At 48.3% G+C, this 19,300-nt stretch overlaps 1 protein-coding gene across 1 annotated transcript in view; it reads left to right on the top strand.

Annotated features, from left to right (window-relative positions):
• The window catches only part of usp34 (ubiquitin specific peptidase 34), a 40,928-nt gene extending 24,356 nt beyond the window's left edge, over window positions 1–16,572 (top strand). Inside the window, exons 30-77 of the mRNA XM_029514185.1 lie at window positions 229–351; window positions 478–561; window positions 643–729; window positions 810–1,010; window positions 1,219–1,301; window positions 1,388–1,428; window positions 1,516–1,640; window positions 2,112–2,264; window positions 2,615–2,719; window positions 2,829–2,923; window positions 3,554–3,885; window positions 4,539–4,702; window positions 4,787–4,852; window positions 5,142–5,288; window positions 5,407–5,463; window positions 5,645–5,722; window positions 5,804–5,898; window positions 5,986–6,158; window positions 6,621–6,771; window positions 6,868–6,946; window positions 7,123–7,176; window positions 7,265–7,360; window positions 7,447–7,511; window positions 7,601–7,676; window positions 7,849–7,962; window positions 8,044–8,124; window positions 8,217–8,302; window positions 8,712–8,880; window positions 9,357–9,431; window positions 9,589–9,740; window positions 9,831–9,984; window positions 10,058–10,102; window positions 10,369–10,473; window positions 10,556–10,703; window positions 10,790–11,094; window positions 11,491–11,820; window positions 11,916–12,073; window positions 12,162–12,240; window positions 12,490–12,616; window positions 12,694–12,801; window positions 12,885–12,989; window positions 13,107–13,231; window positions 13,302–13,425; window positions 13,520–13,599; window positions 13,710–13,850; window positions 14,452–14,592; window positions 14,674–14,830; window positions 14,920–16,572. Coding sequence (XP_029370045.1) covers window positions 229–351; window positions 478–561; window positions 643–729; window positions 810–1,010; window positions 1,219–1,301; window positions 1,388–1,428; window positions 1,516–1,640; window positions 2,112–2,264; window positions 2,615–2,719; window positions 2,829–2,923; window positions 3,554–3,885; window positions 4,539–4,702; window positions 4,787–4,852; window positions 5,142–5,288; window positions 5,407–5,463; window positions 5,645–5,722; window positions 5,804–5,898; window positions 5,986–6,158; window positions 6,621–6,771; window positions 6,868–6,946; window positions 7,123–7,176; window positions 7,265–7,360; window positions 7,447–7,511; window positions 7,601–7,676; window positions 7,849–7,962; window positions 8,044–8,124; window positions 8,217–8,302; window positions 8,712–8,880; window positions 9,357–9,431; window positions 9,589–9,740; window positions 9,831–9,984; window positions 10,058–10,102; window positions 10,369–10,473; window positions 10,556–10,703; window positions 10,790–11,094; window positions 11,491–11,820; window positions 11,916–12,073; window positions 12,162–12,240; window positions 12,490–12,616; window positions 12,694–12,801; window positions 12,885–12,989; window positions 13,107–13,231; window positions 13,302–13,425; window positions 13,520–13,599; window positions 13,710–13,850; window positions 14,452–14,592; window positions 14,674–14,830; window positions 14,920–15,659 — 6,579 coding nt within the window. The 3' untranslated portion in view covers window positions 15,660–16,572. The remainder of the gene's footprint in view (window positions 1–228; window positions 352–477; window positions 562–642; window positions 730–809; window positions 1,011–1,218; window positions 1,302–1,387; window positions 1,429–1,515; window positions 1,641–2,111; window positions 2,265–2,614; window positions 2,720–2,828; window positions 2,924–3,553; window positions 3,886–4,538; window positions 4,703–4,786; window positions 4,853–5,141; window positions 5,289–5,406; window positions 5,464–5,644; window positions 5,723–5,803; window positions 5,899–5,985; window positions 6,159–6,620; window positions 6,772–6,867; window positions 6,947–7,122; window positions 7,177–7,264; window positions 7,361–7,446; window positions 7,512–7,600; window positions 7,677–7,848; window positions 7,963–8,043; window positions 8,125–8,216; window positions 8,303–8,711; window positions 8,881–9,356; window positions 9,432–9,588; window positions 9,741–9,830; window positions 9,985–10,057; window positions 10,103–10,368; window positions 10,474–10,555; window positions 10,704–10,789; window positions 11,095–11,490; window positions 11,821–11,915; window positions 12,074–12,161; window positions 12,241–12,489; window positions 12,617–12,693; window positions 12,802–12,884; window positions 12,990–13,106; window positions 13,232–13,301; window positions 13,426–13,519; window positions 13,600–13,709; window positions 13,851–14,451; window positions 14,593–14,673; window positions 14,831–14,919) is intronic.
• Window positions 16,573–19,300: the final 2,728 nt, after the last annotated feature.

Genomic DNA, 19,300 nt, shown 5'->3' with positions numbered 1-19,300 from the left:
CAGTGTCCACCACAGACTGTCTGTACAAATGGACCTGCACTCTGCTGAGCCTTAAACCTCCATCCTGTCTAATGACCATCAGTTAAAAGAAGTCAGACTGTATTGAAGTCACACCAACTTTTATTGATCTCAGAGAGGAGAAACAGATCAGGTTGGAATAATTTTGCTGTGAAACAGGGAATTTATCTTGTGTAATGTTTGTGTGTATCTGTGTGTGTTTGTGTCTAGAATGGGGAGGGTTTGTGCTGGAAGGAGCTGCTGAGGATTAAAAGTCCTCATAAGCTGCTTTACGCGCTGGAGATCATCGAGGCTTTGGGCAAACCCAACCGACGCATCCACAGAGAGTCCACTGTAAGACAGACTCCATCTAATGATATGAACTAAATAAGACAAGTTTGGACTCTTAACATCTACCAGTGCACAAAAGTGTATATTCAGTGAAATGATGAGTACGTTGATTCATTGGTGTCTTTTCAGGGCAGCTACAGTGATCTGTATCCAGACTCAGACGACTCCAGTGAGGATCAGATAGAAAACAGCAAGAACACCTGGAGCTGCAAGGTACAGCCCGACTCCAGAGTCCGAGCAGATCTCAGAGGAAAACGTCTGCTTTTAGTTGATGACTCTCGTACTCTCCTTCAGTTTGTTTCATCTGGAGGTCTGCAGCTGCTCCTGGAGATCTTCAGCTCCGGCATCCTGGAGCCCAAAGACCAGGAGTCCTGGACTGTGGTGAGACATCCTTAGTCCCTCTGGGTGGCATTTTCATGGGAAAAAATGCTGCTTCACGGGGTGTGTGGTTTCCTCCGCAGTGGCTCCTGGACTGCCTGGCCTGCCTGCTGAAACTGATCTGCCAGTTTGCCGTGGACCCTGCAGACCTGGACCTGGCCTACCACGACGTCTTCTCCTGGTCCGGCCTCGCCGACAGCCAGCGGAAACGGGCGTGGCCGGGCAAATCCCGCAAGTCCACAGTGGATCATGGGAAAGGCCTTCATATCCCTCGGCTCACTGAGGTAAAAAAAAAAAAAAATCCACCATCTGGAAGAACCAAGACCTGGTGACCAGGAACAATTCATGTTATTGTGGTCTGTCCAATCTGAGCCTGATTCGGTGATAAACTGATCAGGTCTGGATCAGTCTGACTGGGGCTTTGACTTCGCTTTAACATGACAGCAGAATGGTTGACAGATGAACTCTGATGGTATGGGATCTGGTTTGCAGGTCTTCCTCAGCCTGGTCCAAGGCACCAACCTCATCCAGCGTTTGATCAACGTGGCGTACACCTACGACAACCTTGCACACAGGTGATGTCTTGTTCTAAATAGGAAGAAAACGTTAAACTATAAAATTACTTCAGAGAACCGACGTCTATATTTCTGCTTGTCTGCAGAGTTCTGAAGGCTCAGTCCGACCACAGATCCCGACACGAAGGTGAGAAAAGAGTCCACATGTGTCGCAAACAATCAGAGTGGTCCTGTTTGGCTGCAGAGTGACTGATAGGTGTTTGCTTACCTGCAGTGACGCACTACTCCATGTGGCTCCTGGTGAGCTGGGCTCACTGCTCCTCCACCGTCAAGTCCAGTCTGGCCGACAGCGACCATCTCCACGACTGGCTGAAGAAACTCACCCTGCTGGTGCCTGAGGTGAGTCCTCCACCAGCAGTCCCACCCTGACTGTTACTCCTTTTTGTTTCCAGGCTTTATGTACTGCTAAGCTCATATTTACTTTACGGACACGTCACACACATTAAGTCATCTTCATGAACCTTTCAAAAAGAGCAGGTCCAGACATTGTCTTTATAATGTTATTATTAAAGATTCCCAACATTAAAAAAATGGAGGCTGACTGTATATCTAAAAAAGAAAAAAAGAACAGACTTGTTTTGATATGCTTTGATTTATTTCTACTCTGATTTTAAAAGTCTTTCCTAAAAAAAAAAAAAAAAAAAAAAAGACATTTACGATCTGTGATGCAATAAAAATCTTGGTTTCTCTCCCCAGTGTGTTTTACAGTCAGTGAGTAGGTGAAAGCTCAGTCCAGCTGTAGATGTATCGTGTTGTCAGCCTGTTTTGGTGCACTTGTCATAATGTGTGCGTGTTGTTTGTCGTCGTCAGCCGGCAGTGAGACATGAGGCCTGTAACGGTCTCTACAAGCTCTCTCTGTCGGGTTTGGAGGGAGGAGAGTCCATCAACAGATCCTTCCTGCTGCTCGCCGCCTCCACGCTGCTCAAGTTCCTGCCTGACGCTCAGGCGCTCAAACCGCTGAGGGTGGGTCCAAATACGTCACACATTCGGAGGAAACCTGTTTGTAAGCTACACTCTGTGTCAGAAGTTCTCAGGAACGAAGATCTGACTCAATTTGAGTCTGTTTCTGAGACACAGCAGTTAAATGTCTGTGACACAGACTGTCTATTAAGGCAGATCTGAAAACTGAAGCCAAAGCTGAAGAGCCTGAAACCTGCAGTCCTATTCTGAATGGCTCTAGCTCCGGGTAACGACTTCAACCCGGTTCAAAGATATCTGCTGCTGCTCAGATATTAAACAGATGAAGTTGTCATTTATGAAGTCACACTTTGCTGTAAACTGACGATCTGACTGACGATCCGCTGTCCTTACAGGTGGAGGACTACGAAGAGGAGCCTCTGCTGAGGACAGGATGTAAAGAGTACTTCTGGCTGCTCTGTAAACTCATCGACAACATCCACGTGAAGGACGCCAGCCAGGTGGGAACTCAGACCTCAGCACTGGTTTATATTGATTATCGATTGGCTGGTAGAGATACTCTGATGCTTCATTGAACTGTTGCTAGCGTTGGTCTGTTTGAACTCACAGAAGGTCTCTCCCTCTCTGTCGCTGGCCGGCTCGATGCAGACCACCCTGCTGGACCTGGATGCTCTCGCTCGACATCTCGCCGACTGCATCAGGAGGTCAGACAGTCAGAACACGGTCCATGTGTTTTACTCCCATCAGCCGTAACATTATGACCACCTGCCTGATATTCTTTAGGTACCTTTTCCCACAAAAACAGTCTACCCTGGAGGTCTGTGCTCCTTTAGACCTCTGTAGGATCAGACCATCAGTGACCTTTGACCCCTGGTCCAGTGGTTCTCCTTCTGGTCCCTCGGAGCTGCAGTGTTGGAGAAGATCTGGCTCGTCTCCTCATCACAGTTTGGTTCTTCCCAAAGTCTCTTATTTTCATACTGGACCATTTTTCTGCTTCAACATCAACTTCAGGACTAAATGTTCACCTGCTAGGCCCCATCCACTAACAGGTTTCCATGGTAACCACAGGATCAATGTTATTGGTGGTCATAATGTTAGGGCTGATCAGTGTATGTACTTCCTGTTTTTTAACAATGTGTCTGTTTCTTTTTCATGACTTTTTATTTTTATTGTGTTTTTCATAAATTACCCAGCAGTCTTTGAGGCAAAAGACTGTGACGTGCATTTTCAATTTCTTGGTTTTCTTGTCTATGAAACACGACGGTCCTACAGACCGAGATCTGATGAGCTTTGTCTCGGCCTCTGTGTGACCTCGGTGTGTCTCTGTCCTCCAGCCGCGAGATCCTGGACCAGCAGGACGGGACCATCGAGGACGATGGGCTGACGGGCCTCCTGCGTCTCGCCACCAGCGTCCTGAAGCACAAGCCCCCGTACAAGTTCTCCCGTGAGGGACAGGAGTTTCTGCGGGACGTCCACAACCTCCTCTTCCTCCTGCCCAGCCTGGCTGACCGCGCTCAGCCGAAGTGCAAATCCCACGCCGCCCGGGCCGCCGCCTACGACCTGCTGGTGGAGACGGTGAAGGGCTCGGTGGAAAATTACCGGCTGCTCCACAACTGGGTGATGTCACAGCACATGCAGAGTGAGGACGCTTTCCCAAAGCTGTGGGGTATTTTTTTTTTATGAAGTGAATTGGTTTTAATATGTTTAATATTTCAAATGAGTATTACAACTTTTATTACTTTTAGTCTTCAGACTGACTCGTCAGGTTTAATTACACTCCAGTGCAGAAAACATTCAGTTAACCAGAACTCTTCAGTTCAGATCAGTCCTGAATGTTTGAGTTTGTGTTGACAGAATAAAGACAATCAGATATTTGGAGCTGATTTTTCATCATTACTGAGCAGAACTCCTGATCAGATAAAGACAGAAAGGACCCAAACACATGAAAGGAACTTTTCTTTGGAAACGAAGGAAACAGAGTCTGAACTGAGCAGACAGAATCGGATGTGGAGACAATCAGAATATTAAAAATGATAACTTTAAAAGGAAAAACAGAAGCTCAAATATGGTTTAAGCTGCATTGACAGATTTTCAACCAGAACGGCGTGAAATGAACCTGACAGATTTAACAGCTTCACAACAAAAGTTCAAATTAGCTGAGCAGAACAAAATAAAAACACTGGAAACTGATGGAAACTGAGTCTTTGACAGACACTGCAGGAAAACAAACAGCTTGACACTAAATCAATACGAATGGTTCATATTGAGCAGCAGAGCTCTGGTTGTCTTCTAACACTCCTGTTTCACGCCGTCCTGCAGCGTCTCACGCTCCGTACAAGTGGGACTACTGGCCCCACGACGACGTCCGGGCCGAGTGTCGCTTTGTGGGTCTGACCAACCTGGGAGCAACCTGCTACCTGGCCTCCACCATCCAGCAGCTCTACATGATCCCCGAGGCCCGACAGGCCGTGTTCACCGCCAAGGTCAGCCCCTGAGGGACGGAAAGGAAGCAGCTTTGCTTTTCTAAATGAGAACTGTGTCCGCTCTGACCCTGTGTTTGTGTGCAGTATGCTGAGGACATCAAACACAAGACCACGCTGCTGGAGCTGCAGAAGATGTTCACGTATCTCATGGTCAGTTTACTGTTCCACCTCTAATACTTTCTCTTCTGACCGGCAGACAAATTACAACAAAACATTTAAATGTCCATTTACATCCTTGTTTATCAGCTTGTTTACCTGAATAAATATCTGAATTCATATTTAAATCACTGAACAGTTGCACTCTTTTCTGTATCTGGTTTTATTTGTAAAGGAGATTTTGGTCTCAGTGCGACTTCCTGAGTCAACAAAGTAAAAGTCTGCAGTTTATGATGTACATTCAAACTAAAAAAAAATAAAAATAAATCTTCCATCTTCTCAGGAGAGCGAGAGGAAAGCGTATAACCCCCGACCCTTCTGCAAAACCTACACCATGGACAAACAGCCCCTGAACACCGGGGAGCAGAAGGACATGACGGAGTTCTTCACCGACCTCATCACCAAGATCGAGGAGATGTCCCAGGAGCTGGTAATCACACCTCCTTCTCCTCCTTCTGTAGAATCAGCAGAAAAGGAGCACCACCAGTCCAAGTCTGAGAAGAAGGTGAATCAACCTGATTGATTGATTTGATTGTCTCCACCCACAGAAAAACACAGTGAAGACTCTGTTTGGAGGCGTCATCACCAACAACGTGGTCTCTCTGGTGAGTCTGAGATTTGTTGGATTTCAAATTAATAATAAAGTTTCACCGTTAAATAATCTGAGGAGGCGTCACCGGATCGAGCTGGTCTGAATCCAGCTCAGGGCTAATGACATCACTCTGTCTCACACACACACACCACTTTGTTTTTGTTGAACGAAGCTTTGTTGTGTCTGCACTGCAGGACTGTGACCACGTGAGTCAAACTGCTGAGGAGTTTTACACCGTCAGGTGTCAGGTAGCAGACATGAAGAACATCTATGTGAGTAAACGACACACAAACTCAGTGAGACAGTAAACAACCTTCAGCAGGAAGTCAGCGGTCTGTCCTCTCTGTCCTCAGGAGTCTCTGGATGAGGTGACCATCAAGGACACGCTCGAGGGGGACAACATGTACACCTGCTCCCAGTGTGGGAAGAAGGTCCGGGCAGAGAAAAGGTCAGCACAGTCTGGGCCGGATGTGGATCTGGGGGCCGTCCAGTTCACAGGGGCCGGTTTTTTAAAGCTGCTGCTTGTTTCTCTCAGGGCTTGTTTCAAGAAGCTGCCTCGCATCCTGAGCTTCAACACAATGCGCTACACCTTCAACATGGTGACGATGATGAAAGAGAAGGTCAACACTCACTTCTCCTTCCCCCTGAGGCTCGACATGACGCCCTACACCGAGGACTTCCTCATGGGGAAAGGAGAGAGGAAAGAGGGTGAGCCGACACGTCGCTGCCTTTTATTAGACAGAAAACTGTCCCGAGGAGCAGAAGCACTTCTGGGAGATGGAAGGCATAATTAACCAAACGAAGGCAGGTTCATGTTGTGGCAGCTGTCCAGAGTCTTTACGGGACATTTAATGAGACTTCATCATGAAGGGGCATTTGGGGCGGCGAGGGCAAATATTTGCTTCTCTTCTGGAAACAACAGTAAGAACTGTTGAAGATGAACTTTTTTCTTTCTCCATGCTAAAAACACAAAACCTGCTGGACCCGGTCAGATTTCTGGTCCTCAAATGTCTTAGGATGTGTTCATCTTCAGCTATCACTGGAAATTCTGCAATGCTCCGTTAATTTGTGTGTGTTTCCCTCAGGGATCAGACTTTAAGGGTTTTATTGTAGTTAAACATCGACTAAAGGGAAATCCTAAGTTTCCCAAGTTTCTTATTCATGCTTCAGGTTTTCGGGAAGAAGGTGAGCCGAAGGTCACAGAGAGCTACGAGTACGACCTCATCGGGGTCACAGTGCACACAGGCACGGCAGACGGCGGCCATTACTACAGCTTCATCAGAGACATTGTCAACCCTCATGCCTACAAGAACAACAAGTGGTGAGACAGGAAGAGCGTCAGAGCTGAACTGATATTTAATGTTCCTCTACCTAAAGAGTCAGACTGAGTAGAAGGAATGTCCCCTCTGATCAACAGGTACCTGTTCAACGACGCAGAGGTGAAGCCTTTTGACTCCGCCCAGTTGGCCTCAGAGTGTTTCGGAGGAGAGATGACGGTACGAGCTGGAGAAACGACTGTCAGAAAGCTTTACTCATCATCAGGAGGAAATCAGATTAAAACAGCAGAGAATAGAAATCATAGATGGATAGAATCTAATCTATAGAAGAATAGATCATAGAAATATCAGATCAAGATACATTTCCATCATCGTAACTTCAGTTTATCTTTCAGACTAAAACCTACGACTCGGTCACTGACAAGTTCATGGACTTCTCCTTTGAGAAGGTGAGGAAGGTTTTTTTTTTTTTTTTAATCTTCTTCCTGACATCATAAACGGTCGAAGCTCACAGTTAAACATGGACTCTCCCTGCAGACACACAGTGCCTACATGCTCTTCTACAAGAGAGTGGAGCTGGAGGAGGAGAACGGGAAGGACTTCAGCTTTGACGTCTCTCCTGATCTGCTGGAGGTGTCTTTTCTGATTATTCCAGATTCTGAATCATTTCTGATTGTAACACACACGCTGCCTTTCTCACATGTCTGAGTCTCTTACAGTGGATCTGGCACGACAACATGCAGTTCCTCCAGGACAAGAACATTTTTGAACACACCTACTTTGGGTGAGAATTGAACCTGCTGTGTGTATTTCAGTCGGCCTCTCAGACACAGGCCTTGTTCCAGTTGTGTAAACGGTCTTTGTGTCTTTTAGCTTCATGTGGCAGCTCTGCAGCAGCATCCCCAGCACTCTACCAGACCCTAAAGCCGTTTCCCTCATGACCGCCAAGGTGAGAGATCCTCACTCAGATTGTCAGGACATTTTCCTTTGAGCTCAATTTGTTTTCATTTGTGTGAACAGTTTGACAGCTCCTGTGTTTAATTATGTAAAAATATATTTTGATCCGCATTTTGTTAAATACAAATAAATGATGTCTAACTGAATTTTCTTTTCTCTTTCAGCTCAGCACTTCGTTTGTTCTGGAGACGTTCATCCACTCCAAGGAGAAGCCCACCATGCTGCAGTGGATTGAACTGCTGACCAAACAGTTCAACAACAGCCAGGCGGCCTGCGAGGTTTGACCTGTGGCTCTGATCTCACCACAGTGCTGCAGTTTGTGTGTCTGTGGTCGCTGACGTCCTGTCATTCTGTTTCAGTGGTTTCTGGATCGGATGGCTGACGACAACTGGTGGCCGATGCAGATCCTGATCAAGTGCCCGAATCAGATCGTCAGACAGGTGACTTCATCATCGTCAAAGGCCAAAGTTCCACCTTTGTATGGTGTCGCATCACTTACCTGCTGTGGAACATCTCTGCCTTTTTCTTCCAGATGTTCCAGCGGTTGTGCATCCACGTTATCCAGCGGCTGCGGCCGGTCCACGCTCATCTGTACCTGCAGCCAGGCATGGAGGACGGGTACGCCGCTCCTGATTGGTCGTTATTCTAGATTCCTCACACTATGAGCTGAGAAATAAAACTTAAAATTTGAGCGTCATCTTTAACTGTGCAGCTTCTTCTGAAGTGAATCACAAAGTGTCCTGACAGTGTCTACTCTCCCGGCACAACATTTAAAATGAGTAAATCAGAATTTAATCTGAAAGACGAGCGGGTCGGTTGAATTGGGCCATTAAAGGTGTGCAGCACAATCACGCGTTGTTGTGTCTGTGAAATCAAGATGGCGACAGCGATCCAGAGGAGCTGTGTGTCACTCCGAGCCGCCATCTCCGTGGACTCTGAGAAAGATTTGTGGCTCCACAGGAAGCACACTGATCCTGATCACGCTCCGTATCAACTGGTTCTCTAAACGTCACTCTGTCTCCCACAGCTCCGACGACATGGACGGTCCGGTGGAGGACATCGGCAGTCGGTCCTGCGTCACACGCTTCGTGAAGACCCTCCTGTCCATCATGGAGCACGGCGTCAAGCCGCACAGCAAACACCTGACAGAGTACTTCGCTTTTCTCTACGAGTTCGCCAAGATGGGCGAGGAGGAGGTGAGTCCAGAGAGAGGAAGTTCTTCCCCTTTTATTGTTTCCTTTTGAAGCAGTGACAGGTCAAAGGTTAATTATAAGAATCATGTCATACAACTGATATGTCAGAAAGTACACAAGAAGTTGAGAGGAAGTTCTGAAAGTTCTTCATGGCAGAGTTCAGAGTTCATTTCTCCAACATTTAAAGGGCAGCTGCTGGCAGAAGGAAAATATACAACTCATATAGTTTTCATCAGTTTAAGTGAAGAGTTGTCTCTTTTCTGCACATAAATAAGACACTTTAATTCTGAAATGAAGGATGTAAATAAGTTTCCAGCTTGTCGTCTTGCGTCTGATTTGTTAGTCAGCATTTCTCCACTGCCAAAAGGAGATCAGTGTGGATCACAGCTCTGAATCCTCCACACTGATCTCCTGAGAAGGACAAGTTTAATTTTTCTTTTGGGTTCATTCAGCCTCAGTGAGCTGGTTTGTGTCCACAGAGTCAGTTCCTGTTGTCGCTCCAGGCCATTTCCATCATGGTTCATTTCTACATGGGAACCAAAGGCCCCGAGAACGTGAGTCTTTTTCTATGATGATGAATGAGTTTTTATACAAAAGGGAGACAAAGTAGAATGAAGTTGTTTTCTGGGTTGTATAGTTGTATATTGTGCATTATATTCCATCTCTGTAATGGCGCAGAGGAACAGGGTGGATGATGAGTGTGCTCCTCAGCCTCAGGTGGAGGTTCTGTCAGAGGAGGAAGGAGAGGAGGAGGACGAGGAGGAGGACATCTTGTCTCTGGCGGAGGAGAAGTATCGGCCTGCGGCTCTGGAGAAGATGATCGCGCTCATCGCCCTGCTGGTGGAGCAGTCTCGGTCGGAGCGGTACGAGGGCGGGGCTTGTTTTCGTCACAGCTGCTGGAGACAGTTGTTCCCAGTTGTTTTGGTCATTGAATGCTTCCTCTCTCTGTCCAGACACCTGACTCTGTCTCAGAGCGACATGGCGGCGCTGACTGGAGGGAAAGGTTTTCCTTTCCTCTTCCAGCACATCAGAGACGGAATCAACATCAGACAGACCTGCAACCTCATCTTCAGCCTCTGTCGCTATAACAACCGGCTGGCCGAGCACGTAAGCTCATCGTCGTTCATCACGTGACCTCGTTACTGTGAACAGGAAGTAAAGATCTTTTTTCTCCCTGCAGATCGTGTCCATGCTCTTTACCTCCATCGCCAAGTTGACTCCAGAGGTAAAGTTTTCAAAATTCTGGTTTTTATCCAGAATTAGCTTTGGTGATTTGGTTCAAACAGAATACAGGAATATAAAGAGAGACCAGAAATACAGCAGACCAGGCAGCTAAACTCTAAACTTCCATATATAAACCTGATTTAGACATGAAGCTGTGCAGTTAAACTAGCAGATATGTTGTGGGGTTTGTTGTTTTGTTTGTTTTTGTATATATATGTGTTGAACTCACATAAAAAGCACCTTTTTGTTGTCCTTCCTCTCCTCCAGGCAGCCAATCCTTTCTTCAAGCTGCTGACCATGTTGATGGAGTTTGCAGGCGGCCCTCCGGGGATGCCCTCCTTCGCTTCCTACATCCTGCAGAGGATCTGGGAGGTAAACGGAGCCCCCCCAACACCAAACCCCACCCCTTCACTTCAGCGTGACATCTGATGTCTTCTGGTCTTCTTCCTGTCAGGTGATCGAGTACAACCCGTCCCAGTGTCTGGACTGGCTGGCTGTCCAGACTCCCAGGAACAAGCTGGCCCACAGCTGGGTCCTGCAGAACATGGAGAACTGGGTGGAGCGTTTCCTGCTGGCGCACAACTACCCCCGCGTCCGCACATGTAATGTCAGCTGTGTTGAGACCTGAATGCAGAATGCTGTAAACGGTTTAGCTCAGATTAAGAACTCCACCTGTCTCCCCCTGCAGCCGCGGCGTACCTCCTCGTCTCCCTCATCCCCAGCAACTCCTTCCGACAGATGTTTCGTTCCACCCGCTCCCTCCACCTGCCGACCCGGGAGCTGCCGCTGTCGCCCGACACCACCGTGGTCCTCCACCAGGTCTACAACCTGCTGCTGGGCCTGCTGGGACGTGCCAAGCTGTACGTGGACGCCAGCATTCACGGCACCACCAAGCTGGTGCAGTACTTCAGCTTCATGACCTACTGCCTCATCTCCAAGACGGAGAAGCTCATGTTCTCCGGCTACTTCATGGACCTGTGGAACCTTTTCCAGGTAAAGAACCTGAAGTGGATCGTTTTCTCCGCTGCTGAATTTTTCCCTGAAGTCAGTTAAAATGCAGCCAATTCCAAGTTATTGTGACAAATGTCCGAGGGGCGTGGCCTTTACAAAATTTTATTTAGGGTGATGACATCATTTCCTGTCCATCCATCATGGTGCTGAGTTTCATGTTTCTAGTTCATTTATATGATGGACGTTTGTCCTGAAGGAGCCCGAAGGTGGTTTTCCAAAGTATGAAGGAGTCAGTTAATGATCAATGAAAGCTGAAACGCTTTATTACACAGTCGCAGTGAAACAGACACATAATGGGCAGGCTGATAGATACACAACACAAACACACAAATATGGGAAGACGTCACTTCGGTCTGCTGTTCTTCGCTCTGTGTTCAGCCCAAACTGTCGGAGCCCGCCATCGCCACCAACCACAACAAGCAGGCGCTGCTGTCCTTCTGGTACAACGTGTGCGTGGACTGTCCGGAGAACGTGCGGCTGGTGGTGCAGAACCCGGTGGTGACCAAGAACATCGCCTTCAACTACATCCTGGCCGACCACGACGACCAGGAGGTGGTGCTCTTCAACCGCGGCATGCTGCCCGCCTACTACGGCATCCTGCGCATGTGCTGCGAGCAGTCGCCCGCCTTCACCCGCCAGCTCGCCTCCCACCAGAACATCCAGTGGGCCTTCAAAAACCTCACGCCGCACGCCAGCCAGTACCCCGGGGTGGGTGGAGTCAGGCTTCATCACACATCAAACATCTGAGATACCAGAATACACAACCTGTCTTCCTTTGACTGTGTGTGTGTTTGTGCGTTCAGGCGGTGGAGGAGTTGTTCAACCTGATGCAGCTGTTTGTGGCTCAGCGCGCCGACATGAGAGAAGAAGAAGTGGAGGACGTGAAACAATTCAAGAAAACCACCATCAGCTGCTACCTGCGCTGCCTGGACGGACGGTCCTGCTGGACCACACTCATCAGGTGCGCACACACACACTTATATGTGTGTATTCTCCCATGGAGGTCACATGGTCGGGTCCTGTAACTGCTGGTTCTGCTGGTTCCTCAGTGCCTTCAGGGTTCTGCTGGAGAACGATGAGGACCGGCTCCTGGTGGTCTTCAACAGAGGCCTGATCCTCATGACTGAAGTAAGATCTGGATCCACATTTTAGACCAGTTCAAACAGTTTGCACCATAAAATCAGAACCAAACTTATGAAGCTGAAAGAAAAAAGAAATGATTTGCTTCGTCTGATTGTTTTTACTGATTTAAACGACTGAAGAAAAAAAACTTTTTTTTCTGGGGGAAAAAAGAGACAAAGTAGGAAAAGTAGAATTGAAGGATTGAAGGAAGAATATGATGATAATAAAAATGCACCCCCCCCCCCCCCCCCCCAGTCCTTCAACACCCTCCACATGATGTACCACGAGGCGACGGCATGTCACGTGACCGGAGACCTGGTGGAGCTGCTGTCCATCTTCCTGTCTGTCCTCAAAGCCACGAGGCCGTACCTGCAACGTAAAGGTCAGCCCCCCCCCGCCCCCCCTTACAGACACCGACTCACCTTTCCCCCAGCTGATGTTTCTCGTTTCGTCCTCCAGATGTGAAGCAGGCGTTGATCCAGTGGCAGGAGAGAATCGACTTCGCCCACAAACTGCTCACCCTCCTCAACTCCTACAGCCCTCCTGAGCTCCGTAACGCCTGCCTGGGTAAACCCCCCCCCCCGTCTGATCCCCCACTCAGAGTTTCAGCAGCTCTGAATAAACTGTCCTGTCTGTCGTCTCTCCTGCAGATGTGCTGAAGGAGCTCGTTCTGCTGAGTCCTCACGACTTCCTGCACACGCTGGTTCCCTTCCTGCAGCACAACCACTGCACCTACCACCACAGCAACATCCCCAGTGAGCCTGACTCTGCTGGCTGTTTGATTTTCACAATAAAAGCTTCCTGAGGGGTTTGAACAGACTCACTTTCTGTCGTGTGTTGTGAGGTTCAGTTGTGCGTCTGTGTGTCCACAGTGTCGTTTGGTCCGTACCTGCCCTGCAGAGAGAACATCAAACTGATGGGGGCAAAAAACAACATCCGACCTCCGAGACCAGAACTCAACATGTGTCTGCTGCCCTCCATGGTGGAGAGCAGCAAGGTGAGTTGAGCTGATTCGGACCAGCAGCTGTTGGCTGCTCCCATACTGAGACGGTCTGTGTGTGCCTCAGGGTAAGGACGAGGTGTACGACCGGATGCTGTTGGATTATTTCTTGTCGTATCATCAGTTCATCCACCTTCTGTGCCGCGTCGCCATCAACTGCGAGAAATTCACCGACACGCTGGTCAAGCTGAGTACGTACGCCGTTTTCAGGTTTTAGCCTCAGAAGAAGAAAGCAGGATGATCGATGGAGAGTTTGTTTGAAGTGGTCTGCTCTGCTCTGCTCAGGTGTCCTGATCGCCTACGAAGGACTTCCCCTTCACCTCGCTCTCTTCCCCAAACTGTGGACGGAGCTCTGTCAGGCTCAGGTACTCGCCTCTTTCTGGGTTTACTGGGTCTCAGTCGGACTCCTGGTCCTGGTCCTGGTCCTGGTCTTGGTCTTTGGTGAACTCACTGGTCTCTGTCGCTGCTCTTTCAGTCCGTTCTAGCGAAGACGTGTGTGAAGCTGCTGTGTGAAGATCCGGCGTTCAGCGAGTACATCAAGTGCATCCTGATGGACGAGCGGATGTTTCTCAACAACAACGTGGCGTATTCCTTCCTCACCTGCTTCCTGCACAAGGTCCAATCAGCTTTCACTTCCTGTCTGATCCCCTGATCATTATTATTATTTTAAAATGTAACATTTGTTTTCTTAGATTTCCTTCATCATCTTTTCTGTTCTGGTTGACTCTCTTGAAGTTTTGAAATGAGGCAGCAAACGTTCAGTTTTCAGTCACTGAATTAAAAAGGTGTGTGTGTGTGTGTGTGTGTGTGTGTGTGTCTGTCTGTCTGTCTGTCTGTCTGTCTGTCTCTGTGGGTCGGTCGGTCTGTCTGTCTCTCTGCCTGTGTCTCTCTCTCTCTGCCTGTCTCTCTGCCTGTGTCTCTCTGCCTGTGTCTCTCTCTCTCTCTCTCTCTCTCTCTCTCTCTCTCTCTCTCTCTCTCTCTCTCTCTCTCTCTCTCTCTCTCTGCCTCTCTGCCTCTCTCTCTCTCTCTGCCTCTCTGCCTCTCTCTCTCTCTCTCTGCCTGTCTCTCTCTGCCTCTCTCTCTCTCTCTCTCTCTCTCTCTCTCTCTCTCTGCCTGTCTCTCTGCCTGTCTCTCTCTCTCTCTCTCTCTCTCTCTCTCTCTCTCTCTCTCTCTCTGCCTGTCTCTCTCTCTCTGCCTGTCTCTCTCTCTGTGTGTAGGTCCAGGTCCTGTCTGGTCCCAGCTGCTCCAACCTGATTGGTGTTTTGGTGACGAACCTGCTGAGTGAGCAGAGCTGCCTGCAGCCTGAACTGACCGCACAACGACTGGAGCTAAACAAGACCAGTGGACTGCTGAACGCCGTACGCACACAGACACACACAGATTGTGTCCAACTCGGCCGATTGTGTTGTTTTAATTGTCTGGTGTCTCCGTCTCGTTAGGACCTGAGGGCTCTGCTGCTGCTGCTGTCCGTCCAGCCCCCTCAGGCCGTTGACCCCGCCCTCTGCCCCGCCCTGCAGGAGCTGCTGGGCCGCTGTCGGGTTTGTGTTCAACAACGCAACACTCTGGAGCTGGAGGCCAAAGACCAGAAGGCCAAAGGTAAGACAACAGACACACACACACCCCTTCCATCCTTTGTGGCTGTCGTAGACCTTCATTCTGTGTGTGTGTCTGTTTGTGTATGTCAGCTGAGGACGAAGGTGCGACCCCGGTGAAGCGGCGGCGGGTGAGCAGTGATGACGACAGAGTTTGCGACACAGCAGCGCCGCTCTGCGTGGCCTCCACCTCCTCCTCTTCCTCCTCCTCCTCCTCCTCCACTCTGCCGCCTGGCACCGAGCCGAAGCCCGACCACCAGGAGGCGCTGACTCCCACCAGCACGTCGGACACGGAGACCCGGGACTCGTCATCACTGATCGACCCTGGAACAGAGCAGGACCCGCCCTCTCCGGACCCCGCCCCCACCTCCTCTGGGAACCTGGACTCCTCCCTGAAGGAGGAAAAGATGGAGGCATCTTCGTCGTCATCCTCCTCGTTCTCCTCCTCCTCCTCCCTGCTGCAGGAGCCGGGGGAGGAGCCTGAGCTGTCGCGACACGTGGCGACCGGTGAGGAGGAGGAGGAAGCAGAGCGGCAGGAGGGGAGGAGGGGAGAGGCGATGTCCTGCTCATCGGAGGAGGTGAAGGATGAGAAGGAGGCGGGCTCTAAGACCGGCAGCAGTTTGGCCCCGCCCCTCTCTGAGGATGCCACTTTCCCATCAGCCCTTGTGCTGGTGGGGGAGGGGCCAGAGGGCTGCAGTAGCCACACCCCCTCCTCCCAAGTGTTCCCAAGCACCGGCCCTCCCCCTGACATGCTGGACACACTGTACAGGACGGTGGAAGCCACCATCGCCATAGTTACCAAACTGTCCGTTAAAGGCCCACCTTCTTCATGACATCATCAACTCACAGCCGCCATGAGATCTTAAAGTTTTCCCTTTTTTTTTGTTTTGTTTTTCCTTCTTTCTTTTTGAAAATCTGAATTCTGCTCAGAGGAAAAAAAAAACTTCCTGTTTGGGTTTCTTCTTCTGCTGTTCGTGCTGCTGTTTGTTGCCTTCTGCTGATGTTCAGTCGGGTTTTCCGGCTTCAGTGGCGCTCGCCGTGTCGTTCCGCTCTATTAAACTCTGACTCCACCCCCGTTTGACAAAGAAGAAAAAACAGAAAAAGTCGTACAAGCTATAGCACATTTTTTTTCAAAGGGCAAAAAAAAGTTTTTTTTGTTGGGGTTTTTTTTGTGTGCGTGTGTGTGTGTGTGTGTGTGTGTGTGTGTGTGTTTTATACTGATTTAAATTTGTTTTGGAAAGTGATTTTATTTGAGATTTTGCTGTAACGGGGAAAGGTTTACGGAACTTTCGTCTCCTCTGTATGTAATTTAATTTTATTGCATTTTTACTGTGTATGAAAATGGTCGTCCTCTGTGCCAGTTTTGTACTTTATGAACGAGGCAAAAGAAAGTTGCCTTGACTTTTCTGTGGTTTAATTATCCAGAAACGAAGTTTACCTGTAAATTAAGAGAACCACAAGAAACTTGATTCTGTAAAGAATCTCCTCTAGTCATTGCCTGAAGGTGTATATGAAAACTATATAAATATATATATAAATATCTTTATATATATATGAATATATAAAAGCGGTGCTTTATTTGACTGTGGTTGAAATAAAGCCTCCATGTCGGACCAGCTGGAGCTTTTATTTTCTTTACTGAAGTACATTCCATAATCTATTGTTTATTTTCGCTTCTTCTGCTGTGTTCTGATTCTCTTCTGATTTTATTTTAATAGAGAATAAATTAATAAAAACTGTTTTAATATGAAGAATTATGAGCTGAAACTCATGTGGACCTGTGAGGTTTTTTTGCCACTTTGTGGACTTTGTCTGAGGTTTGTGTGACTGAAGGTTGGAGGAAGTCAAACGGGTCAAAAAAAAAAAAAAACACCCTCAATAACTTTATTTAGATCTAATAAGAAAACAGATAAATACAACAAATAATCATACAAACGGTGAAAAATGGAAATGAAGTTTGTCTTCCTGGAATTCAAACTGAATTCAGACTGAATCAGAGAAAAATCGGACTGCGTTCAGAAGATCACAGAACTAAATGAGTTTTAGTGCCGGCAGAGCTGCTCATGTTAAAGAGCACGGAAGGAAAGAAAAGACTATTTGTTCTCTGTTCTGTAAACTGGACGGCAGCTCAGATTGTAAATTAACTGTAATGATAAATGAGGGAACATTTCAAATGTCTGCTCTCCAAATGGACTTAATTAAAATAAACAAATCGTAAAACATTTCATCAAATACTTTTTATCAAAGCAGACTCGCTTTCAGAGAGAAGTTTGACTTTCGACTTCGTTTTTATCTTTGACGCTGTCATCGTGTCCGTCCGTCTCTTTGTCCGTCCTCTGCTGCTTGTCCTTCTCCGTCCTCCTCTGTCCCCACAGAGACAAACAAAACATCAAACGTCTGTTTTTCTCACACCGACTCTGAGGAGAGTGTTTTTGTTTCTACCTGTTCAGAGAAGTCTGAATTCTTCGGAGGCCATTCGCTGAAAAACAACAGATTTATATTAAAAAGATAAACAAACTTCCACCTGAACTTCGATGATTCAGCGTCTTCACTCACCTGTAACCTTCAGATTTCTGGTCAAAGTCAAAACTCTCTCTGTCTGAATCCTGATGTTTGTCCAACTTCTTGAACCTGAAAGACCAAACCAGAAGTTTCAGGATTCAGGTTTTAAACAGTTAACAAATCTAATATACAGTCCTGAACCTGGACCAGGATTGTTGATGAAACCTGGACCAGGACTGTCCAAACCTGAATTAGGACTGTCCCTCAACCTGGACCAGGACTGTCCCTGAACCCGGACCAGGACTGTCCCTAAACCTGGACCTGAGACCTGAGCGGTTCAGGTGCCGGCTGGTTCGACTGAAGAGCTGAACTGATCTCACCTGATAATCAGGGCCACAGTAACGATCAATCCCACAATGCTCAGGGCCAGCAGGACGCCCAGAGCGATGACCACGACCTGATTGGAGGCGGAGCTCTGAGGCGTCAGCTCGATGTCAAAATTAAGCTCCTCCCCAAACAGTTTGACCAGCTCCGCCCTCACAGCAGCTGATTGGCTCTGCAGTTTCCTGGTAACCAGTCAGAGGTCAAAGGTCAGAGCTCAGGTTCAAAACATTTTCTTTTTTATTCTTTGAGAAAAGAAGGAGTTATTATTTTCGTTTAATTTCTTTTCTGTTGCTTTGGAGTTCAGAATCAAAGAGACTCTTACTTTGTAACTTCCTCAGAGGAAACCACCTTCCCTCCATCTTCAGCGAAGAAGCTGACCAGAGTCTTCACATCCGTCCTCACAGTCCTGGCGTCAGGAGAGCCGCCGTTCGAGCTCCAGACCTGGACGATGTTCACGGTCCAGCCCAGAACCGAAGCCAAAGACCTGCGAGGCCCAAACGTGATGACAAGCAGAAACACGGGGAGGAATCTGTGAAATAACAAAGTCGTACTTCTCTAACTCTGGACCTTTCTTCTCCACGATGTTGGCGGGCTGGCTGATGGAGATGGTCACCACGTCGCTGCTGCTCGCGACTCCCCGAACAGAAACCTGGGACATCAACAACGAGCTTCACCTTCTGAACTCCGTACGTTCAGACCAACAGATCTTTATCGGCTCACCTCCACCTGGGCTGTAGCCTGAAGTCCTCGGCGGTCAGACGCCTTCACCTCCACCGTCACCGTCTGTCCGGCCAGACCTGCTACTGAGACCACGTAGACCAGACCTGAGGACGGGTCCACGTCCAGATGAGGACTCTCTGCTGACAGACTGAAGTCCAGCCGACCGTCATCGCCAGCGTCAGGATCTGCAGCCTGGAGGGGACGAGGCAGACCAGCATCCGAATTTAAACAGACGAAGACGACTGGTTGTTTGTAGTTCAGTTCTTTTCTGTTCATCCAAATTTCATTTTGAAATGATATATATCATAATAATAAGAATCAATTTTATATGAGAGCATCAGATAGAAAAGTGTGAGTCATGTTTCTATAATAACAATAAGAATCAATAATTACAGTAAATGCAGTTTGATCAAGTGACATGATAATCTGTTCTAGTTGATGGGAAACAACGGCTGGTCGCCATGGTAACCCAGATAAAAGCGTCACGTTATCAGGAGGCGTTGTTCACCTTGACGGTGGTGACGGGGCTTTTGTACGGAGCGACGCTGAACACGGAGGCTTTATAAACCTCGGAGGAAAACCGTGGAGGTTCGTTGACGTCTTCGACCTGAACTCGAACCTGAAACAAAAGAAACAAACCAGTTTTCATAAAATCTGATGATGATGATGTTCAAACTGCTGAAAAAAATCAATAGCGCCTAACGGGTCGTACCACTGCAGTGGCCGACGTGGGGGGGCTCCTCGTGTCCACGGCCTCCACGTCCAGGATGTACCATTCCTGCTTCTCCATGTCCAACGGCGCTTTGACCACGATGGCTCCCCCGGTGCCGACGGAGAACAGGTCCGTGTGTGTTTTCAGGGCATAGGT

The sequence above is a fragment of the Echeneis naucrates genome, chromosome 1 (genome assembly GCF_900963305.1).
Source record: "Echeneis naucrates chromosome 1, fEcheNa1.1, whole genome shotgun sequence".
Classification (NCBI taxonomy): Eukaryota; Metazoa; Chordata; class Actinopteri; order Carangiformes; family Echeneidae; genus Echeneis; species Echeneis naucrates.
The sequence above is the reverse complement of the archived record's forward strand: the minus strand, read 5'-3'. Positions and strand labels throughout refer to the sequence as shown.